The sequence below is a fragment of the Peromyscus maniculatus genome, chromosome X, assembly GCF_049852395.1.
Source record: "Peromyscus maniculatus bairdii isolate BWxNUB_F1_BW_parent chromosome X, HU_Pman_BW_mat_3.1, whole genome shotgun sequence".
NCBI lineage: Eukaryota > Metazoa > Chordata > Mammalia > Rodentia > Cricetidae > Peromyscus > Peromyscus maniculatus.
Window position 1 is genome coordinate 2154831 of NC_134875.1, and position 18146 is coordinate 2172976.

The 18146-nt window shown below is 47.6% G+C and overlaps 1 protein-coding gene across 6 annotated transcripts in view; it reads left to right on the forward strand.

Annotated features, from left to right (window-relative positions):
- Pdzd4 (PDZ domain containing 4) overlaps positions 1–18146 on the forward strand; it is a 30543-nt gene extending 12397 nt beyond the window's left edge. Inside the window, exons 2-9 of one of the 6 annotated variants that reach the window (XM_042268834.2) lie at positions 10187–10264; positions 11305–11558; positions 12554–12644; positions 13132–13230; positions 14506–14568; positions 14939–15040; positions 15202–15312; positions 15483–18146. In XM_042268834.2, the coding sequence (XP_042124768.1) occupies positions 11488–11558; positions 12554–12644; positions 13132–13230; positions 14506–14568; positions 14939–15040; positions 15202–15312; positions 15483–17021 (2076 nt within the window). In that variant the 5' untranslated portion in view covers positions 10187–10264; positions 11305–11487 and the 3' untranslated portion in view covers positions 17022–18146. The remainder of the gene's footprint in view (positions 1–10186; positions 10265–11304; positions 11559–12553; positions 12645–13131; positions 13231–14505; positions 14569–14938; positions 15041–15201; positions 15313–15482) is intronic. The other 5 variants (XM_006992468.4, XM_015986128.3, XM_015986129.3 and 2 more) reach the window with 5 other exon arrangements.

The following is an 18146-nucleotide window of genomic DNA, read 5'->3' on the forward strand; positions in this document are numbered from 1 at the left end:
CTTCTAGTTAATTTATACAAGGTTGACTATTTTTATACTTTGAGGTAAAATTTTGTTGGCTGTATGTCTGGAGGGGATACTGAGTCAGGCTGAAATGGGGAGTTCCCAGTGCCATAATATCTGGAGATGGCCACTGGGCTTGGGACCCCTGTCCCAGCCAAGCGTTCCAAACTCAGCAACAAATCAGGAAATAAGCAGACCTGGATGCTAAGGAGTCCATCATCCAGAGGAAACCAAGTCCCAGGCCAGGGAGTGGTGCTCCTGGGTGGCAATTGCTTGTGGACAGCAAGTACAGGTCTTTGAGATGATGTCCTGTGTGTGTGGTGCTTTGGGTACTTCTGTTGTTTCAAAAAAGATGTTGTGATCGTGTACAAAAGCAGTCGTGCTAGTGCAGAATGAAGGAGCAGCTGGTGTGAACAACCTTGAGACTTGTATTTGACTGCAACATAGGCCTTAGGGAATGCCAGCAAAGATGAGTCATATTGGCAACTGGAGTGGCTTTGGAGGTATAGGAAGTGTTCGGAGATAAAGTATTCTGGATTGTTACAAAGTAGGTAGGTTATATTTGATAAAGGAAACATTTTTATTTGTTTTCTGCCAATAGTCTCCTCAGTAAGTGCCATTTTTCTAATACTGGAAACAAAGTAGATTCTTTTCAGATTACTCCAAAGGTGGTACAGGCTTGGATTTGACGAAGAAAATAATTTTTAACCCCACCCCACCCACCAAGTAATAGAGATGCTACTAGGCAGTTGATCTGTTGCTAAACTACACTCTCAGTCCAGAAACCTTTTCTAATGTTGAATTTTTTTCTTTGAGACAGGATTTCATGTATTTCAGGGTGGCCTCAAACTCAGATATCCCTCTTGCCTCTGCCTCCAGATTGCTGGGATTAAAGGTGTGGGCTGCCACCTCCCAGCTGTTCAGCCTGCTTTCTTATACAACCCAGGACTATCTGCCCAGGACTAATGGTATCACCCATTAATGGTCTGCCCCCCCCCCCATCAATTATTAATCCAAGATGATATCCCACAGATTTGCTTACAGGGAAATCTTATGGAGTCATTTATTAAGCCATAACCTTTCCTTTTTTATATATCTCCACAAGATCTCATATCAGCATCAACATCTCAATATAAAATACATTCCAAACTTTAAAAGCCCCATAATTAGGGCTGGAGAGATGGCTCAGTGGTTATGAGCATTGGCCTCTCTTCTGGGAACCTGGGTTCAATTCCCAGCACCCACATAGCAGCTCACAACTATCTATAACTACAATTCCAGAGGATTTGACACCTTTACACAGACATACGTGCAGGCAAAACACTAATGCACATAAAATTAAAAAAATAATCATTATAAAAAAAAAAGTCCCACAGCCTTTGAAAATTCAAGCACTTTAAAATTTCAGTCTTCGCTGGGCGGTGGTGGCGCACGCCTGTAATCCCAGCACTCAGGAGGCAGAGGCAGGTGGATCTTTGTGAGTCAAGGCCAGCCTGGTCTACAGAGGTAGTCCAGGACAGGCTCCAAAGCTCAAGAGAAACCCTGTCTCAAAAGAAAAAAAAAAAAAGTTCAGTCTTGCTGGTCGTGGTAGTGTACAACTTTAATCCCTTAATCCTAACACTCAGGAGTCAGAGGGTTTGATGCCAGTCTGGTCTACAGAGGGTACACCAGGGCTACACAAAGAAGCCCTGTCTCAAAAATAAATAAATAAATAAATAAGTTCAGTCTCTTTAAAGCATCCAAAATCTCTTTCAAAGTTTCTCTAAAATATCCAGTCTCTTTATTTAAAGTCGCTCAACTGTGGACCCCTGCATAATAAAAAATAAGCAATGGCACAGTCACAGTCTGAACAGAGCAAAACCAAACTTCTAACTGTAAATAATTTATTGTCCAATGTTGGGGATTCACTCACAACCTTCTCGGCACCGCCAAAGGGCTTGGGTCACTTCTCAGGTTCCATCCTAGACCTGGATCCATTCCAAAACTGCTGCTGTTTTTTTGGTTTTTTGGTTTTTTTGTTTGTTTGTTTGTTTGTTTGTTTGTTTGTTTGTTTTGTGGTCCCAGGGAAGTCCTAGAGAACAGCTAGAATTTTGAAGAAGTAGATTCTAATACCAGCAAAAGAATGCCTTAGCAACTTGCCAACGAGTGTGAGAGAAATCAGGTGACAAGGAAAAAAAAAGCCTTTGTTCATATCCTTTTATGTGGGCTGCCACCAGAAGGTATGGCCCAGGTTTAGGGTGGGTCTTCCCATTTCAAATGATCCATCCAGATGTAGTCAAGCTAACAACTTGCCATTACACCTACTGAGCCAACTCCCAGCCCCTACCTTTTTTTAAATTTTTAAGTGATTTGTGGTGTATGCACCGTGTGTGTGTGTGTGTGTGTGTGTGTGTGTGTTATATGTATGTGTGTAGAGGTATGTGTGTCTGTTGGCATGCATGTTGAGGCCAGAAGAGGATGCCAGATGTATTCTTTTATCACTTCAACTTTCAGTGAACCAGGCAATGATCTTCCAGGATCTACCTTTCTCAGGCCTCAATTCTGGGGCTATAGGCACATGCTTTTACATGGATACTGGTAATTTGACCTCAGAATCTCATACTTTCAGATTCATCTCCCCAACTTTCTTTCACCTTTGGTTTTTTTTCTTTTTCTTTTATTTTTCTTTTGCAATTGTTGTTTATTTTTCAAGACAGGGTTTCTCTGTGCATCCTCAGCTGTCCGATCCACTGGCTTTTGCCTCCTGAGTGCTGAAAGGTGTGTATCACCACTGCCCAGCTTGACATTAACTCTTTATGTGACTGAGGATAATGTTAAACTCTTGATGCTCTTGCCTCCTCCTTTGCTGGGATTATAGGAGCATGCCACTGTGTCTGGCTTTCCACCTTGGTTTTTGTTTTGTTTCAAATTTTATTTGTGTAAGTGCTTTGCCTTCATGTATTATATCTTTTTGTGCATCACATGTATGTAGTGTCTGTGGAGACCAGAAAGGGGTGTGACTGGAGTTGGTTGTGAACTGCCATGTGGGTACTAGGAATCAAACCCCGGTCCTCTGGAAGAGCAGCCAGTGCTCTTAACCACTGAGCCATCTCTATACCCCCCACTTTGGTTTTTGAGACAAGGTTTCATCTGGCTTGATACTCAACTGATTAATTCAGCTAGGCTAGCTGGCCAGTGAGCCCCAGGCATCCTCCTGTCCTACCTCTCCAGCTCAGGGATTACAAATATACACCTTCTATCATTCAGTATTTCTCTCTTTCTCTCCCCTTTCTCTTCTCTCCCTCTCCTTCTCTCCTCTCTTTCTAAGTCAGAACCTCACTATATAGCCCTGGCACTTGAGATATATAGACTAGGTTGACCTTGAATTTATAGCAATCCACTTGCCTCTTCCTCCCAAGTGCTGGGATTAAAGGTGTGTACCACTATGCCTGGTACCCAGCGTTTGTCTTTTCTTTCTTTTTTTCCCCCAGTTTTTCAAGACAGGGTTTCTCGGTGTAGTCCTGGAAGTCCTAGAACTATAGACCAGGCTGGCCTCAAACTCAGGATGGGTCTTGCCTCTGCCTCTTGAGTGCTGGGATCAAAGATGTGTGCCACTACCAGAGCCCCAGCATTTTTTCTTAATATGTTTTTCTTAGGGTTATATTTCTATGATAAAAAGGAAAATGCTTTTATTTCAATATACACTTTCACATCACAGTCCATCATTGAAGGCATACTTTTCTTTTTCCTTTCTTTCTTTCTTTCTCTCTCTCTCTCTCTCTCTCTCTCTCTCTCTCTCTCTCTCTCTCTTTCTTTTTTTTTTCAAGACAGGGTTTCTCTATATAGCCCTGACTCTCCTGGATCTCACTCTGTAGACCAGGCTGTTCTCAAACTCAGATGTCTGCCTGCCTCTGCATCCCGAATGCTGGGATTAAAGGCTTGTGCCATCACTACCTAGCTCTTAGCCTACTTTCTTGTAGCACCCAGAACCACCAGCTCAGGGGTGGCACCACCCACATCAATTATAAATGGAGAAAATGTACCACAGGCTTACCCAAAGAGCAATTTGGTGAGGACATATCCCCACCCCCTCGTTTGTTTTGGTTTTTTGAGACAGGGTTTCTCTGTAGCCCTGGCTGTCCTGGAACTTACTCTGTAGACCAGCACTTAACCTTCTGAGTGCTGGGATTAAAGGAGTGCCACCACCGCCTGGCAAAGGGATATGTAATTCTCAGTTGAGGTTCCCTCTTCCCAGATAACTCTAGCTTGTATTAAGTTGACATAAAACTAGCAGCACAGTATTCTAGGGATTGAACTAAAGGCCCTCAAGCACTTTCAGACTGAGCTATCTCCCCAGTCCATATGGCCTATCTGTCTGGTGTGCTATGTAGATCTTTATCCCCCATGATCTTGGGGAGATTAGATTCTTCATTGTGCTCTGTCAGGTATCCATTCAACACACTTGCCTCTGTTTCTGGGACATAGTGCAGATCCCATAGTTATTTGGGTGACAGACAGGTTAACTGTGTTAACAGTGGGACACTACTTCCTGAGCTTGCATGATGTGGCAAAATGAGGGTAAAGAAGTGTTCAGCACAAACAGGTGTTGAAGAGTATAGGCAGAGTTTTTCTGTGTCCCAGCAGTTGCTCCCAAATAACCACACAGAGGCTTATTATTAATTATAAATTCTCAGCCTTCTGCCTTCTGGCCCTTCCTGTTGCCTGGCATCCCTGGCCTGAGATGACGTGGTGCCTTGGCTCTGGCTTGTGGATGAAACTTGCTTCCGACTGTGAAGACTGAACTTTGGCCTGAGTGACTTGAGACCTTCTTGACTTGACTTTACACACAGATAAGTATGTGTGAACAAGGTACAGGCACTTACCCCAGCCTTGCTTTGGGCCATGGCAGTCTCCACACTTGTTTTTTTTTTTTTTAATTAAAGATTTTATTTTTTTTATTATGTATACAGCATATATGACAGCAGGCCAGAAGAGGGCACCAGATCTCATTACAGATGGTTATAAGCCACCATGTGGTTGCTGGGAATTGAACTCAGGATCTCTGGAAGAGCAGTCAGTGCTCTTAACCTTGAGCCATCTCTCCAGCCCCCTCCACACTTGTTCTTTAATGGCAGATCTCAAACTGCCCATGAACCACCCTTGATCTTCCTTTCTCCCAGAGGGATTTCTGTGTAGTGATTTTCATGCAGGTTTTCTACTGCTGATGCCTTTAAAAGAAGCAAGTGTGAATCAGGTGGTTGTGGGTACCTGTAGTAATTGGTAGTGGCAGAAACATAAAGAGATTTCTAGGCTATAGGCCAGTCTGAATAACTTAGTGAGATTATGTCTTAAGTCCCCTACAAAAAGAAACATGCTCTTCCATAAGGTGAACAACTCCTTCCTGTGTACTGTACCTCTTTACCGATGACCAACTTGTTTGGCTGCTGTTACCAGGATATAAATGCCCTTAGTCTAGAACACACATGCTGCAGTCCAGAATGGGCTTTTAGTTGGTGCATACATGTTGTGAGTCTTTCTTTGTCCCACCAGCCAGCTCCCAAATCATGACTCAGAGACTTCTTATTAATTAGGAAAGCTTGGCCAATAGCTTAGGCTTATTTCTAACTAGCTCTTATAACTTAGAGAAACCTATTTCTATTAATTTACATACTGCCACATGGCTCATGGCTTGTTACCTCATCTCCTACATGTCATGCTTCCTCCACATCTCCTTGAGACTCCACCCTTTGTCTTCACAGCGTCCTCTGTGCCTGGAAATCCTGCCTAGCTATTGGCTGTTCAGCTTTTCATTAAACCAGTCACAGTGACATATCTTTGTTTTGTTTGTTTATTTTTCAAGACAGGGTTTCTCTGTGTAACAGCCCTAGCTGTCTTGGAACTCACTTTGTAGACGAGGCTGGCCTCGAACTCAGAGATCTGCCTGCTTCTGCTTCCCAGGTGCTGAGATTAAAGGCTTGTGCCACTACTGCCCTATAGCATGAATCTTCAGAGTTGTTATTAATAAAATCAAACCTGGTGCCAGTTATTGGGGTGAATGTTGGAAGATCAGAGAGACAGAACAAGCCCCAGCTTCCTCACCTCGACAATTCCTCCACTGATCCTGTGTCCTCAGACTAGAAGCTTCTCAGTCCTCATCCTAATCAATCTCAGCTGAACTGCTGCTCAAAAGCCTAAAAGCTTAACTATCCAAAAGCTTCTAGTTTCTGGACGTCACACCTTAAATACCTTTCTGTTTTCTGTCATCACTCCCTGGGATTAAAGGCTCCGCTTTCTGGGATTAAAGGTGTGTGTCATCATGCCTGGCTGTTTCAAATGTGGCCTTGAACTCACAGAGATCCAGATGGATTTCTGTCTCTGGAATGCTAGGATTAAAGGCGTATGCTACCACTGCCTATCCTCTATGTTTAATATTGCGGCTGTTCTCTTCTCTGAGCCCAGATAAGTTTATTAGCGTGCACAATGTTTTGGGGAAACACAATACCACCACACTGTCTGGCCAGTCATACATCTTTACACAGTGTAATCAAATATATTGCAACACATAAACATGCTCTTAGTGGTTTGGTGTCCCCAGTCCCAACAATCCTAACAGGCATCCTTTTCATCCAGTACTGGGCTGGTTTGGGCCACCTTTCCCCTGAATGGCTTTGTTGTCCTTTGATGTCCTTTGCTAAGTAGCTACTGAGTTTTGTTTTCTTAGTGCTGTGTGATCATAAGGCAGGGTGTTTGCCTTGCTCCAATTACATCTCTGGTCTATTTGGATTTTTTGGAGCTTGTAATAGGTGACAGCAAGGGATATGTAAGTGCAGAGAGTATCCTGAGTGTCTTACAACTGAGTCCTAGCATTTAGACACTGCTGCCTGTGTGAATTGAAGGGGAGGCTGATGGCCATTTTTTTTCAGTCCTGGAAATAGAACCTAGAGCCTTGTGCATGCTAAGCCAATGTTCTACCACTGAGCTACGTGCCTAGGCCTGAATGCCTTTTACAGAATAGTAGCCTGAAGGTCAGAAATGCCCATAACAGTTGGGGACCAGGCAGGCATGGTTCCATTTAGGATAAGAGCTACTGTTGTCTTTGGCCATGTACCTGGTCCCACATGGCTTTGTGCAGTGCCTCATGTATTTCCATCTTATTGGGAATCTTTACCTGCTCTAGAAGGATTTCTTACTTCTCTATCCTATCTACCTTTACCAGTTCTTGAGAATGACCATGACCTGAAGAGAGAGAGGAGTCTGAGGGGTATGGCCATCATTTGGGCCAGGAGAGCCCTCTGGCCAGTTACAGGCAGTCTCCCTGATGGCTCCTTTTCTGAGGTACTAAGACTATTCCCAGCCCCCACCTGCCTGCCCTGCAAGCTCTTCCCAGTGCCTGGGCCTGGTTTCCATAGTAACGCAGCTGCTGGGTAACTTAATGATTCCAGGGAGAAAGGCATTCCTACAGTTCTGTGTCACCTGAACATCCCACCCTGTGCTTGTGCTTGTCTTCCTGCCCTGGGATTTTCAGGGTAACTCCTTCCACACAGAAACTTCCAGATCATCTCTGACCTCTTCTGTCTCTTTGTTTCCACTTAAGGGTAGTGATGAGTTAGTAGATGTTACAAAACAAAACTAAGCAGTGAGCTGGAGCACTGGCTGATTTCCTGGTGTAAACACTACTATAGCTCATTTCAAGCCACTACTATGAGCCACCACTGAGCAGAGTAAAGAAATGTGCAGCCACACATCATCCAGTGTTTACTTCCAGACACACAGAATGAAAATAATGCCAAGCACACGGATGACAGTAAAGTGTAGTAAAGCAATTAGAGAGCCAGGAGGCTTAGTTTTTATTGCCTTTGTTTCTAATTCCATTCATTCAGTTGGAAGTTTCTCAGTCACAATGCTGATATTAATGTCTGTTTTTAACAGCTGACTCCAGCCACTTCAAGGGAGGCAATTCCTCACATCCTTGTCAAAGGCCTTTCCTGACACACACCTTGGCTAGTGTCCTGTGTATAGCCCCTTCCCCAGTCTGCCTGGCTAACTGTGGCCTTTACAGTAGACTGCTTTTCTGGCCCTCCCCTCCCCTTCTCTTTCTCTTTCTCTTTCTCTTTCTCTTTCTCTTTCTCTTTCTCTCTCTCTCTCTCTTCCTCCCTACTCCCCTATTTCCCTACTCCTCCTCCCCTTCCTTTTGTTTTGTTGTTTGTTAGAATCTCATGTAGCCCAGGCTGATCTCTAATCCTCCATATAGAGGAGGCTGACCTTGAATTCCTGATTCCTCTGCCTCCTGAGTGCTGAGTGTGCCACCATACCCAGCTCCATCTGATTTTTTTAGAAATACTATTCTAGAAATGTTTTGCTTGAGAGAAGCTGTTTCCATTGAAGATGTTCCAGTAATTCCATTTCAGGAAAGACTTATCTAGTGTGGTAACCACAGATTACATAGATACATGAAAAATACACCAATTCTTTTTTGTTGTTGTTGTCGGGTTTTTTTTTTTGTTTGTTGGTTGGTTTTTTTTTTTTTTTTTGTCTGAGACAGGGGTTTCTCTTTCACAGCCCTGGCTGTCCTGGAACTCACTTTGTAGACCAGGCTGGCCTCGAACTCACAGAGATCCACCTGCCTATGCCTCCTGAGTGCTGAGCTTAAAGAAGTGTGCTATCACCACCCAGCTGCTGTATTCTTTATATCAAAAAATTGGAAATGGTCTTCTTACTATATAGTAGGGACAAGGCCAGTAAGGTTTGAAGGATCTGCCCCTACCTTATAATACACACAGAGAAAAGACTGGCAGGAAGTATGTCCACAGGGTCACAGCATTACATACATCCCTGAGATCACAAGCAATTTTGGTTTTCTGTAGTTTTAAAAATGTTCTACAATGGACTGGTGTTTCTCTTATATTCACAGAAAATGGGATTTTTGATGTTTGGGGCTTTTTTTTTTTTTTTTTTTTTTTTTTGAGATAGGGCCTCATGTAGCCCAGTTGATATCAAACTCTTGATTTTCCTTCTTTCACCTCCCAAATTCTGGGATTACAGGCATAACCCACAACAAAAATGGAGGTTTTCATAAAGCACTTTGTAGAACATGAAAGTTCAGAAGGAAAACCAAAAGAATCCACGCAGTGGTGGCACACCCCTTTAATCCCAGCACTTGGGGGCAGACACAGGCAGATCTCTGTGAGTTTAAAGCTAGCCTGGTCTATAGAGAGTTCCAGGACAGTCAGGGCTACACAGAGAAGCCTTGTCTCAGAAACAACAAAAACAAATTTTTTTTTTTAAAAAAGAAAGTTCATTATGTCCTATCTACAAGGACATAATGAAATAGCACAGGGCTGTTTGGGCTACATGGGTTCACAAAAAATGGAAAATGTTTCTGAGTGAGAGGGGTCTATGAAGACAGCTTGGACTTCTTTCAGACGGCTCATGTTGTAGGGCTAAGCTGTCATGTTGCATATACCAGCACAAATGTGCAGTCTAATTTGGTATCTCTGTGAGAAACAGGCATGTGCTGATCCTATGAGTGCATGACACAGGATCTTTGTGGATTTGCAAATATTGGGGCAACTAGGCAAAGCAGAGGACTCACAACTGCATTTTCTACAACTGCATGGAGCCACCGCCATAGCTAAGGGACTTCTGACTCCTTGCAAGTGCTCTTCGCCTGTTTGTTTTCTTTTTTCCTCTTCCCTCTTCCTCCTTCTTTCTTTAAGTCTGACAGTCTCTTGTAACCCATGCTGGTTTGTTATTTAGCTAAGTGTGACTTTGAACTTCTGATCTTCCTGCCTCTTGGCCTCCTTTTTCTGAGGTCTTGTATTAAAGGCACAAACTACCATACCCAGCTCTTGTTTTTGTGTGGGGTAGGATTTAGGGTTTTGCTATGTATGTCAAGCTGGCCTCAAACTCACAGTGATCCTCTCCAGCCTCTCAAGTGTCACCTCTATATTTGGCCCATCACTTTCATTGCACCTACTCAAGGATGCTGCCTACCTCTCCTCTATGTGGGGGTGATGGCTGGCTCTATGCCAGTAAGCTCATCCCTGTGAGGAACAATGGGTATGGTCTTGCTCAGTCTAGAAAGGTTTTTCAGCAACTGCCATATCCAAAAACTGCTTCCTGCTTCCCTTGCTGGCCTTTGACAAGTACCTTGAATCTGTCTGTTATGTCCCATCGCTTTTTTTTTTTTTGTCTCATATCCAAGGAAGACCTAAGGAGTGAAGCAAACTGCTCCAGAAGTTAACAGACTCTGGCTGGGCTGAGGGCAGCCTTCTACTAAGAGGTACTTGCTCAACACCCAGCTGGGGCTGCCTGCCTACTTTCCCACCCAGTGATGGGCTTCCTTCCTTTCCCTGTCAGGGTCTCAGCCTGCTTCTCTCCGAAAGACCACCCCCTGCACCCCCACCTCCTGACCATCATTCTCCTCTTCCTACCTAGCTGTTCCCAGTCCCCTACTTCTGCCTTATCTTCCTTTGCCCCTCATTCTGGCCACTGTACAGGCTTTCCCTGACTCAATTTGTTCACCTGGTTGTGCCTAATTTTCCTCATCTGCACAACAGAGGCAATATTTGTATGTCCCTTAAAGTTGTCAGGGCTTTGGATTTTGTGAGTACTCATTTTAGGAGCCCTGCCTGCAACCTGGTACATAGCAAGTGCCCAGGAAATTGTGCTGGCCTTGTAAGATTCACCATTTGGCACCTCTTTTAGGACACTTGTATTTTCTTTTAAATGTTAGGAGTCTCTCCCTCTTCAGCAAGTCAGTTGTCATCAGAAGGAACAGCCCATTTCCTTATACATTTTACTGTTTTCTTCATTTCTCCTTCCCTGTGTTCATTGCTTTGCTGTACTCGGTCGTCCTCTGGCCCTAGTGTTGGGTAAGCATAAATTGACACTCACTGAGGTTGGCTAGTTTGTCTCAGTCATCATGAAGGGACTCTGGGTTTTTTAGATGCTAGCTCTGGCATCAGTGCTGCCAGAGGAGAGGCAGATCATGATGGGAGGATCAGAGAACTTTGTATGGTTCCTGGTGGAGGAGGGACTGCAGATGTTTCGAGGTGATGGCAGAACTTTCAGACCCTGTACAGATACTTAGTCACCTGGCTTTGAGGGAGTCAGAATACTCAGAACTCTGGGTTGGAGGCTGACGAATGGGGTCTGCCTGGGAAGGAGGGTACCAGGGGTAGCTAGGGCTGGGTGGAGAACATATTTCTTGGTTGAACAGGTCTGGGTGCTGGTTAGCAGCTTAGGGTCCTGCTGGCCTTCACCTCCAGAGGGGAGAAGCCGGCTCATGAGTGTTCTCACAGAGGCATATCTCTGCCACAGGTGAACGGGAAGGAGCTCTCCAAGCTGTCTCAGGAGCAAACCCTAGAGGCCCTGCGTGCCTCCAAAGAACCCCTGGTGATCCAGGTGCTGAGGCGCAGCCCCCGTCTGCGGGGGGACAGCTCCTGCCATGACCTTCAGCTGGTGGACAGTGGCACTCAGACCGACATCACCTTCGAGCATATCATGGCACTGGGCAAGCTGCGCCCGCCCACCCCACCCATGGGCATCTTGGAGCCGTACGTCCTTTCTGAGCTGTGAGTTGCCCTCAGGAGGGCCTGGGCCCTGCCTCCAGAGAGGACACGCCACCTGGGGCAGTTGTCCTCATGTGACCCACAGGTGGCTTGCTGCAGCTCTAGCCATGGTGGGGAAACCCAACTCAGTTGCCACTCTTGAGTAGGAAGCAGGTTCCTTGACCTCTTTAGCTGACAGTGGCACTTGGGCTCAGAAACCTCCAGGCCTCTGGCCTCAGGCCTGGTACCAGCTGGCAGAAAGGCTAAGGGGGAGCCTCTGTGCTCAGGACTTGGCTGCTCCTCCATCCTCTTTCTTCTTCTGCCCCATCTTCTCTGCCTCCTTACAAGCATCTCTCCTTGAATCTTCTTGCATCCCTTGTCTGTCTCATTCTTCTACCTGCTCTGATTTTCCTCCATCTCTTCGGCTTCTTTCTTTGGCCTTCTCAAAAGAAGGGCCTTTCATCCTGGCCTGGTGGCTGTGACCATTCGAGCAGCACTGACTCATTCTACTAATTCCACTGGGGGATGCAGGGAGGTGGTCGTGGGAACCCTTTTGTTCAGAGAGGTAGGCCAGAGGGCAGTGAGTAGTCAGTCTTTGGAGCAAAGAGGGCAACCCCTCCCTGGAGGCAGAGGGGTGCTTGTCTGCTCTGCAGAAGGCCAGGGTAACTCCTGAGAGTTCTGCATGAGTGGGAACAGTGCCAGAGGCAGCCTGGGCACTTAGAGCTTTGGAGAAATCAGCCCCTGCTCTAGGAGTTGGGATGGGGAGAACAAGGTGTGCTTACCTAGGTCCTTAGGATGGATCCCTGCGAGCTCTTATTTGAGGAGCATTCCTGATCCTTCCACAGCATTTGTATAGATCAGAAAGGAGGGTTCTAGAGGCAGCAGCTTGGCCACTTTCTCTAGAGAGTACATCTAGAACAGGGTTCTCTGCTTACTACACTGGGACTGGCCAGCTTGGAGCTGGGGCTAGGGTGCTAAAGAAGCAGATAGCCCATCTGACCCCCCCTTCTCCTGGGCAGCCCCCCCATCAGCCATGAGTATTATGATCCAGCGGAGTTCATGGAGGGCGGCCCGCAGGAGGCAGAGCGAATGGACGAGCTGGAGTACGAGGTGAGCCTACTGGCTGGCCTGGCCGTTCTGGCTAGCCAGAACCTGCAGTGTGCTGGAGTCTGAGCAGGCTCACTTTCTGCAGCTCTGCCCAGGCTTGGCTCCTGCTGCCCCCTGGTGGCTGGGCCTCATGACCCTTCCCAGTAGAGAGCAGCCTGAGTCAGGGAGGGTGTGGGTGAGGTGGTGTGTTCCTTCTGTCTATGTTGGTGACTCTGTGTCCCACGCATGTCTGTGTCCTATGTATCCTGTACATCCTATGTCTTGGGCGTTTCCTGGTAGGGAAACCACTGAACACTCGCGTCATTTAGGATGGTAAGAGAGGGAAGCCCTCAAAGTCGGGGGCTGCATATACTCAGTTTAGGTAATTGAAGCAAAAGACATAGGAGTGCTGGGGGTGCTAGGAACTAGGGTCTGGGCCAAGGCTGTAGGCATCCCTTCTCATACACTTCAGTTCTTTATAACTCTACTTCCTCCCCTATCCCTATGGCAGGAGGTGGAGCTGTGTAAAAACAGCCACCAAGACAAGCTGGGCCTGATGGTGTGCTACCGCACAGATGATGAGGAGGACCTGGGCATCTACGTTGGAGAGGTATGGAGAGGTGCTGTGGCAGGCTGTGGCACACAGAGCCCCAGAGCTGTTCTAGCTGAGCTTTGTGGTCTCTCCACAAAGCCTGCCCAGACTTTAGAGCTGTCCAGAGGCCTAACAATAGGTTTACAGTAGGTTGTGGGTGTTAAGGCCATGGTGGGCATGGTTTCAGTATATCTAGGGAGACAGTCCTGTCTGTGCCCAGACATCAAGGACTTAAACACCCCACCTCTTCTCTCCCCCACTTTCTTCCCTTTGGCAGATGTCTATGTGTCCAGCAGCAGCCCCTCCACTAGCACTATCCTACTAAAGTTACCCTTCCAAATGGAAAAAAAATCCCAGACTTGATGTATGAAGAAGTGTCCAGTCACATGCCAGTACCTAGCTCCTGGCCAAAAAAAATAAAAAATAAAAAGCCTCTGAATTGGGTAGCTCATGCCTCTGTAATCCATGCACTTGGGAGGTTCAGGAATTCAATGTCACCCTTGGCTACATTGTGAATTTGTGAATTTGAGGTCAGCTTGAGTGTCCTTTGAGACCCTATTTCAAGAACACAACAAGTTGGGTATGGGTAATTGTGTTTTTAAACCCAGCACTCAGGAGGCAAAGGCATGTAGATTTGTGAGCTTGAGATTAGCTAGAGCTACATAATGGGACTGTTTTAAAAAGGCGTGTATGGGGCTGTATTCTGGAAGGATGGTTCTTACTGGTCTTCCAGAGGACCTGATTTCAATTCCCAGAACCCACATAGGATATCTTACAATCACCTCTAACTCCAGCTCCAGGGGGTCCAAAACCTTCTGGACTCGGGACCAGTACCTGTACTCACACATGCACATATATACAAAAAAAAATTTAAAAATTAAAATAAAATGAATCTTTCTTCAAAAAAGTTGGGGGTACAGTCCAGTGGTAAAGTGCTTCCCTAGTATACACAAGGCTCTAGGTTCCTTAACACTGAAAAAGAGAAAGGCTTTGATGCAAGAGTAGAGCAGTACAAGGAATAGAAGCAAAATACAGAAGTGTTGGGTAGTGGCTGGGGAGCTACTTCTGGTCGTTCTGTTTCTCCCAAGCTGAGGGAGCAAACTGCCTGGGCCCATTGACCTGCCCCTGCTTCCTAGAGCTTGGAAGCTGCTACTTTGAGGTGAGGTGGGAAAGTGAGCAAGCCTGGGCATTTGCCTTGGGAGCACCCCAAGGTGAGGCTACCCAACACATACCCACTTGCACTGAAAAGGACACCATAGGTGCCCAAGTCCCCAAGATGCATGTGTCCTGCAGGTAAATCCCAACAGCATTGCAGCCAAAGACGGCCGGATCCGTGAGGGAGACCGAATCATCCAGGTGAGCACTCAAGATCAGGTTGCCATGCCTGCCCTGTGGCAGCCCTGTCCTCTCTCTCCATGATCCATTCTTAGATCTTTTCTGCTGAAAATCTGGCCTTCTACCCTGGAACCTGGACCAAATCTTACCTCTGTTCTGCTTAACTGCCCTGAGTGGCTCACATGTATCCCTGCCAGCACCCCCCTGCCCTCTTTTCCCTGTATTTCTGCTCCCCCATTCTCTGAGCACACATGCTCTTACACAGGCCAGGCCATCCTTTCCCCTGATGCATTTTGCTTATTTATGCCTTCCCAGAGTTCAAGAGCCTATCCTTAGTACAGTTAGAGTCCTCCATTAGCATTCTTATTGATTGTACCCTGGACCTCTGCAGATTAACGGAATGGATGTCCAGAACCGAGAGGAGGCAGTGGCTATCCTGAGCCAGGAGGAGAACACCAACATCTCCCTGCTGGTGGCCAGGCCTGAGAGCCAGGTGTGTGTGTCTACCTGATAGGGTGACAGGGCCCCTCACAGGCTTTCTGTCTTGAAAGCTGCTAGTCTGTTTGATTTCACTGAGAGCATGGGCCTAGGGCAATGTGGAGGGGCATTGGGGAAATCTTTAAAGTGTTGGCTAGCTCATGTCTGTCTCTGCAGCTAGCAAAGCGGTGGAAAGACAGTGACAGAGATGACTTCCTAGATGACTTTGGGTCTGAGAATGAAGGGGACCTTAGTTCCCAGAAGCTGAAGTCACCCCCTGCCCAGCAGGTGAGGAAGGACGAAGGCCTGCTAAGTGGGGAGGGCAAGAGAGAGGGAGGAAGGAGAAAGGGACTGTAGGTGTACATGGTCTCCCAGCCTGGGCCATGAACTTTCTAGTCCTCCTGCATCACACTTATTTGTGAAAACCAACCTGACTGTGTTTGTTATTTCTGTCCCAGACTGGAAATGATGAAAAGGGGGCTCCTGATGGGGGCCCAGGCTTGAGCAACAGCCAGGAGCTGGACAGCGGTGTAGGCCGGACTGATGAGAGTACCCGCAATGAAGAGAGCTCTGAACATGACCTGCTGGGTGATGAGCCCCCCAGCACCACCAACACTCCTGGAAGTCTGCGCAAGTTTGGCCTGCAAGGAGATGCCCTGCAGAGCAGGGATTTCCACTTCAGCATGGACTCTCTGCTGGCCGAGGGGGCAGGACTGGGAGGGGCTGACCTGCCTGGGCTCACTGATGAGGAGTATGAACGTTACCGGGAACTGCTGGAGATCAAGTGCCACCTGGAGAATGGCAACCAGCTAGGCATCTTCTTCTCCCGGGCCTCCAGTGGCAATAGTGCCCTGGATGTCAACCGCAATGAAAGCCTAGGCCATGAGATGGCCATGCTGGAGGAGGAGCTTCGACACCTAGAGTTCAAGTGCCGCAACATTTTGCGGGCACAGAAGATGCAGCAGTTGCGAGAGCGCTGTATGAAGGCCTGGCTGCTGGAGGAGGAGAGCCTCTATGACCTAGCAGCCAGTGAGCCCAAAAAGCACGAACTGTCTGATATCTCTGAACTACCAGAGAAATCAGACAAGGATAGCACCAGTGCCTACAACACTGGGGAGAGCTGCCGTAGCACTCCACTGCTTGTGGAGCCTCTGCCTGAGATGCCTCTGAAGCGATCTGCTGCTGGCAATTCCAACTTGAACCGAACCCCTTCTGGCCCTCCTGTCACCACCCACCCCAAGGGGGCTCCTTCACCAGGAAGCCCTGCCAAGTTCCGATCACTCTCTCGGGATCCTGAGGTGGGCCGGAGACAGCACACAGAGGAGCGTGTCCGCCGCAACACCAAGACAGGTGTTCCTCTGGAGCGTGTAGGCCCTGAAGGCAGCCCTTATCTCTCCAGGCGTCATCGTGGCCAGGAGAGTGAGCACTACCACAGCTGTGTGCAGTTGGCCCCACCACGCACCCTGGAGGATCTGGGCCATGGCTCCTTGAGCTTGGCTAGTGGTCCTCGGGTGGGTGGGGTGGTGGCTGCAGCTGTCGAAGCACCCCGAATGGAGTGGAAAGTAAAGGTTCGAAGTGATGGAACCCGCTATGTGGCTAAGCGGCCTGTGCGAGATCGGCTGCTGAAGGCTAGGGCCCTGAAGATCCGGGAGGAGCGCAGTGGCATGACCACTGATGATGATGCAGTAAGTGAAATGAAGATGGGCCGTTACTGGAGCAAGGAAGAGAGGAAGCAGCACCTGATCCGAGCACGGGAGCAACGGAAGCGGCGTGAGTTCATGATGCAGAGCCGCCTGGAGTGTCTAAGGGAGCAGCAGAATGGTGACAGCAAGCCTGAGCTCAACATCATCGCACTAAGCCACCGAAAGACCATGAAGAAGCGAAACAAGAAGATCCTGGACAACTGGATCACAATCCAAGAGATGCTGGCCCATGGTGCCCGCTCAGCTGATGGAAAAAGGATCTACAACCCTCTGCTCTCTGTTACCACTGTCTGAGCTGCCCCAGCAGAAGCCCAGCCCAGGTCTAGAAAGCCTGACCCTCACCCTCCCTTAGAATCTAGTGTGTGTCTATGTGTGTGCTTGTACGCTGTGCTCATGTACACTCCTGTATTTGTATGTGTGCACAGACCTTTGGTAATAGAAAGCCCCTAGAAGGGACACTTCTCTCCCACCACCTATTTCCTTCTCCCCAAGAGGCTATGCCAACAGCTAGCACAGAGGGCATACCCATAAAGGGCAACTGTGTGTTTGTGCATGTTTGTGTACATACACAGTGCTCTTGGTGTGTTCTTGGAGACAGGGAAGTCAGTGCAGAGAGAGGTACAATAGACTATCCTAAGCACAAGAGAATTTCCAGCTTCTTGCTGAGCACAGCCTCTCCCCACCCCTGGAAGCTGCAGTTATTTGTAGAAAAAGGCAACCCTAAATTTTGTGGTTTTTCTCCTTTTCTGTGCTTGCCAATAGTTGTTTTCTGTTTTGTGGACCTGCTCTAGGGGCTGGCAGATCCTTCAGGCAGCCTGACAAAGGTGGACCCCACCAAATGCTGGCTGGGAAGGAGGTTGGGGGGAGGAAAAGAGGGAGGGTTGGGTGGGAGGGAAAGGAAGGGGATGGGGAAGAATAGGAAGCAGCTGTCCTGGTGGACTCTACTCTGAGGGGTGGCAGGGAGGATCTGAGTTGGCTTTTCAAAGTGCACCCATGAGGCCCACCTCCTTCCCCAGTGACTTACTGAAGAGAGTGAAATCACAGGGATTATGGGCACAGTATCCATCCAAAAAGCATTTGCTGACCCCTGGCCTATGCCATTTGGAACAGAGCCACTCTTTTTAGTGGCCCGATCAAGGAGCTTAGATGTCCAGGGGTTTGAGAAGCCAAACCCAATGGGCAACAGGCAAGACCTCACCTAGCCTAGAGAAGATGTGGTGGGAGTTGGGAGGCCTGGACCCAGAAAAAGGAAGGTGGGCTGAGTGAGAGATGCCTAGAACCTCTTTCAGCGATGCAACTTTCGAATGTGCCATGTTTTATGCCTCTCTGGCTTGGTGAAGCTCATATTGGAGGCTACAGGATACCCCTATTCCCTACCTACATCCCAAGAATAAAGCAAGCTGCCTTTTTACTCTGTTG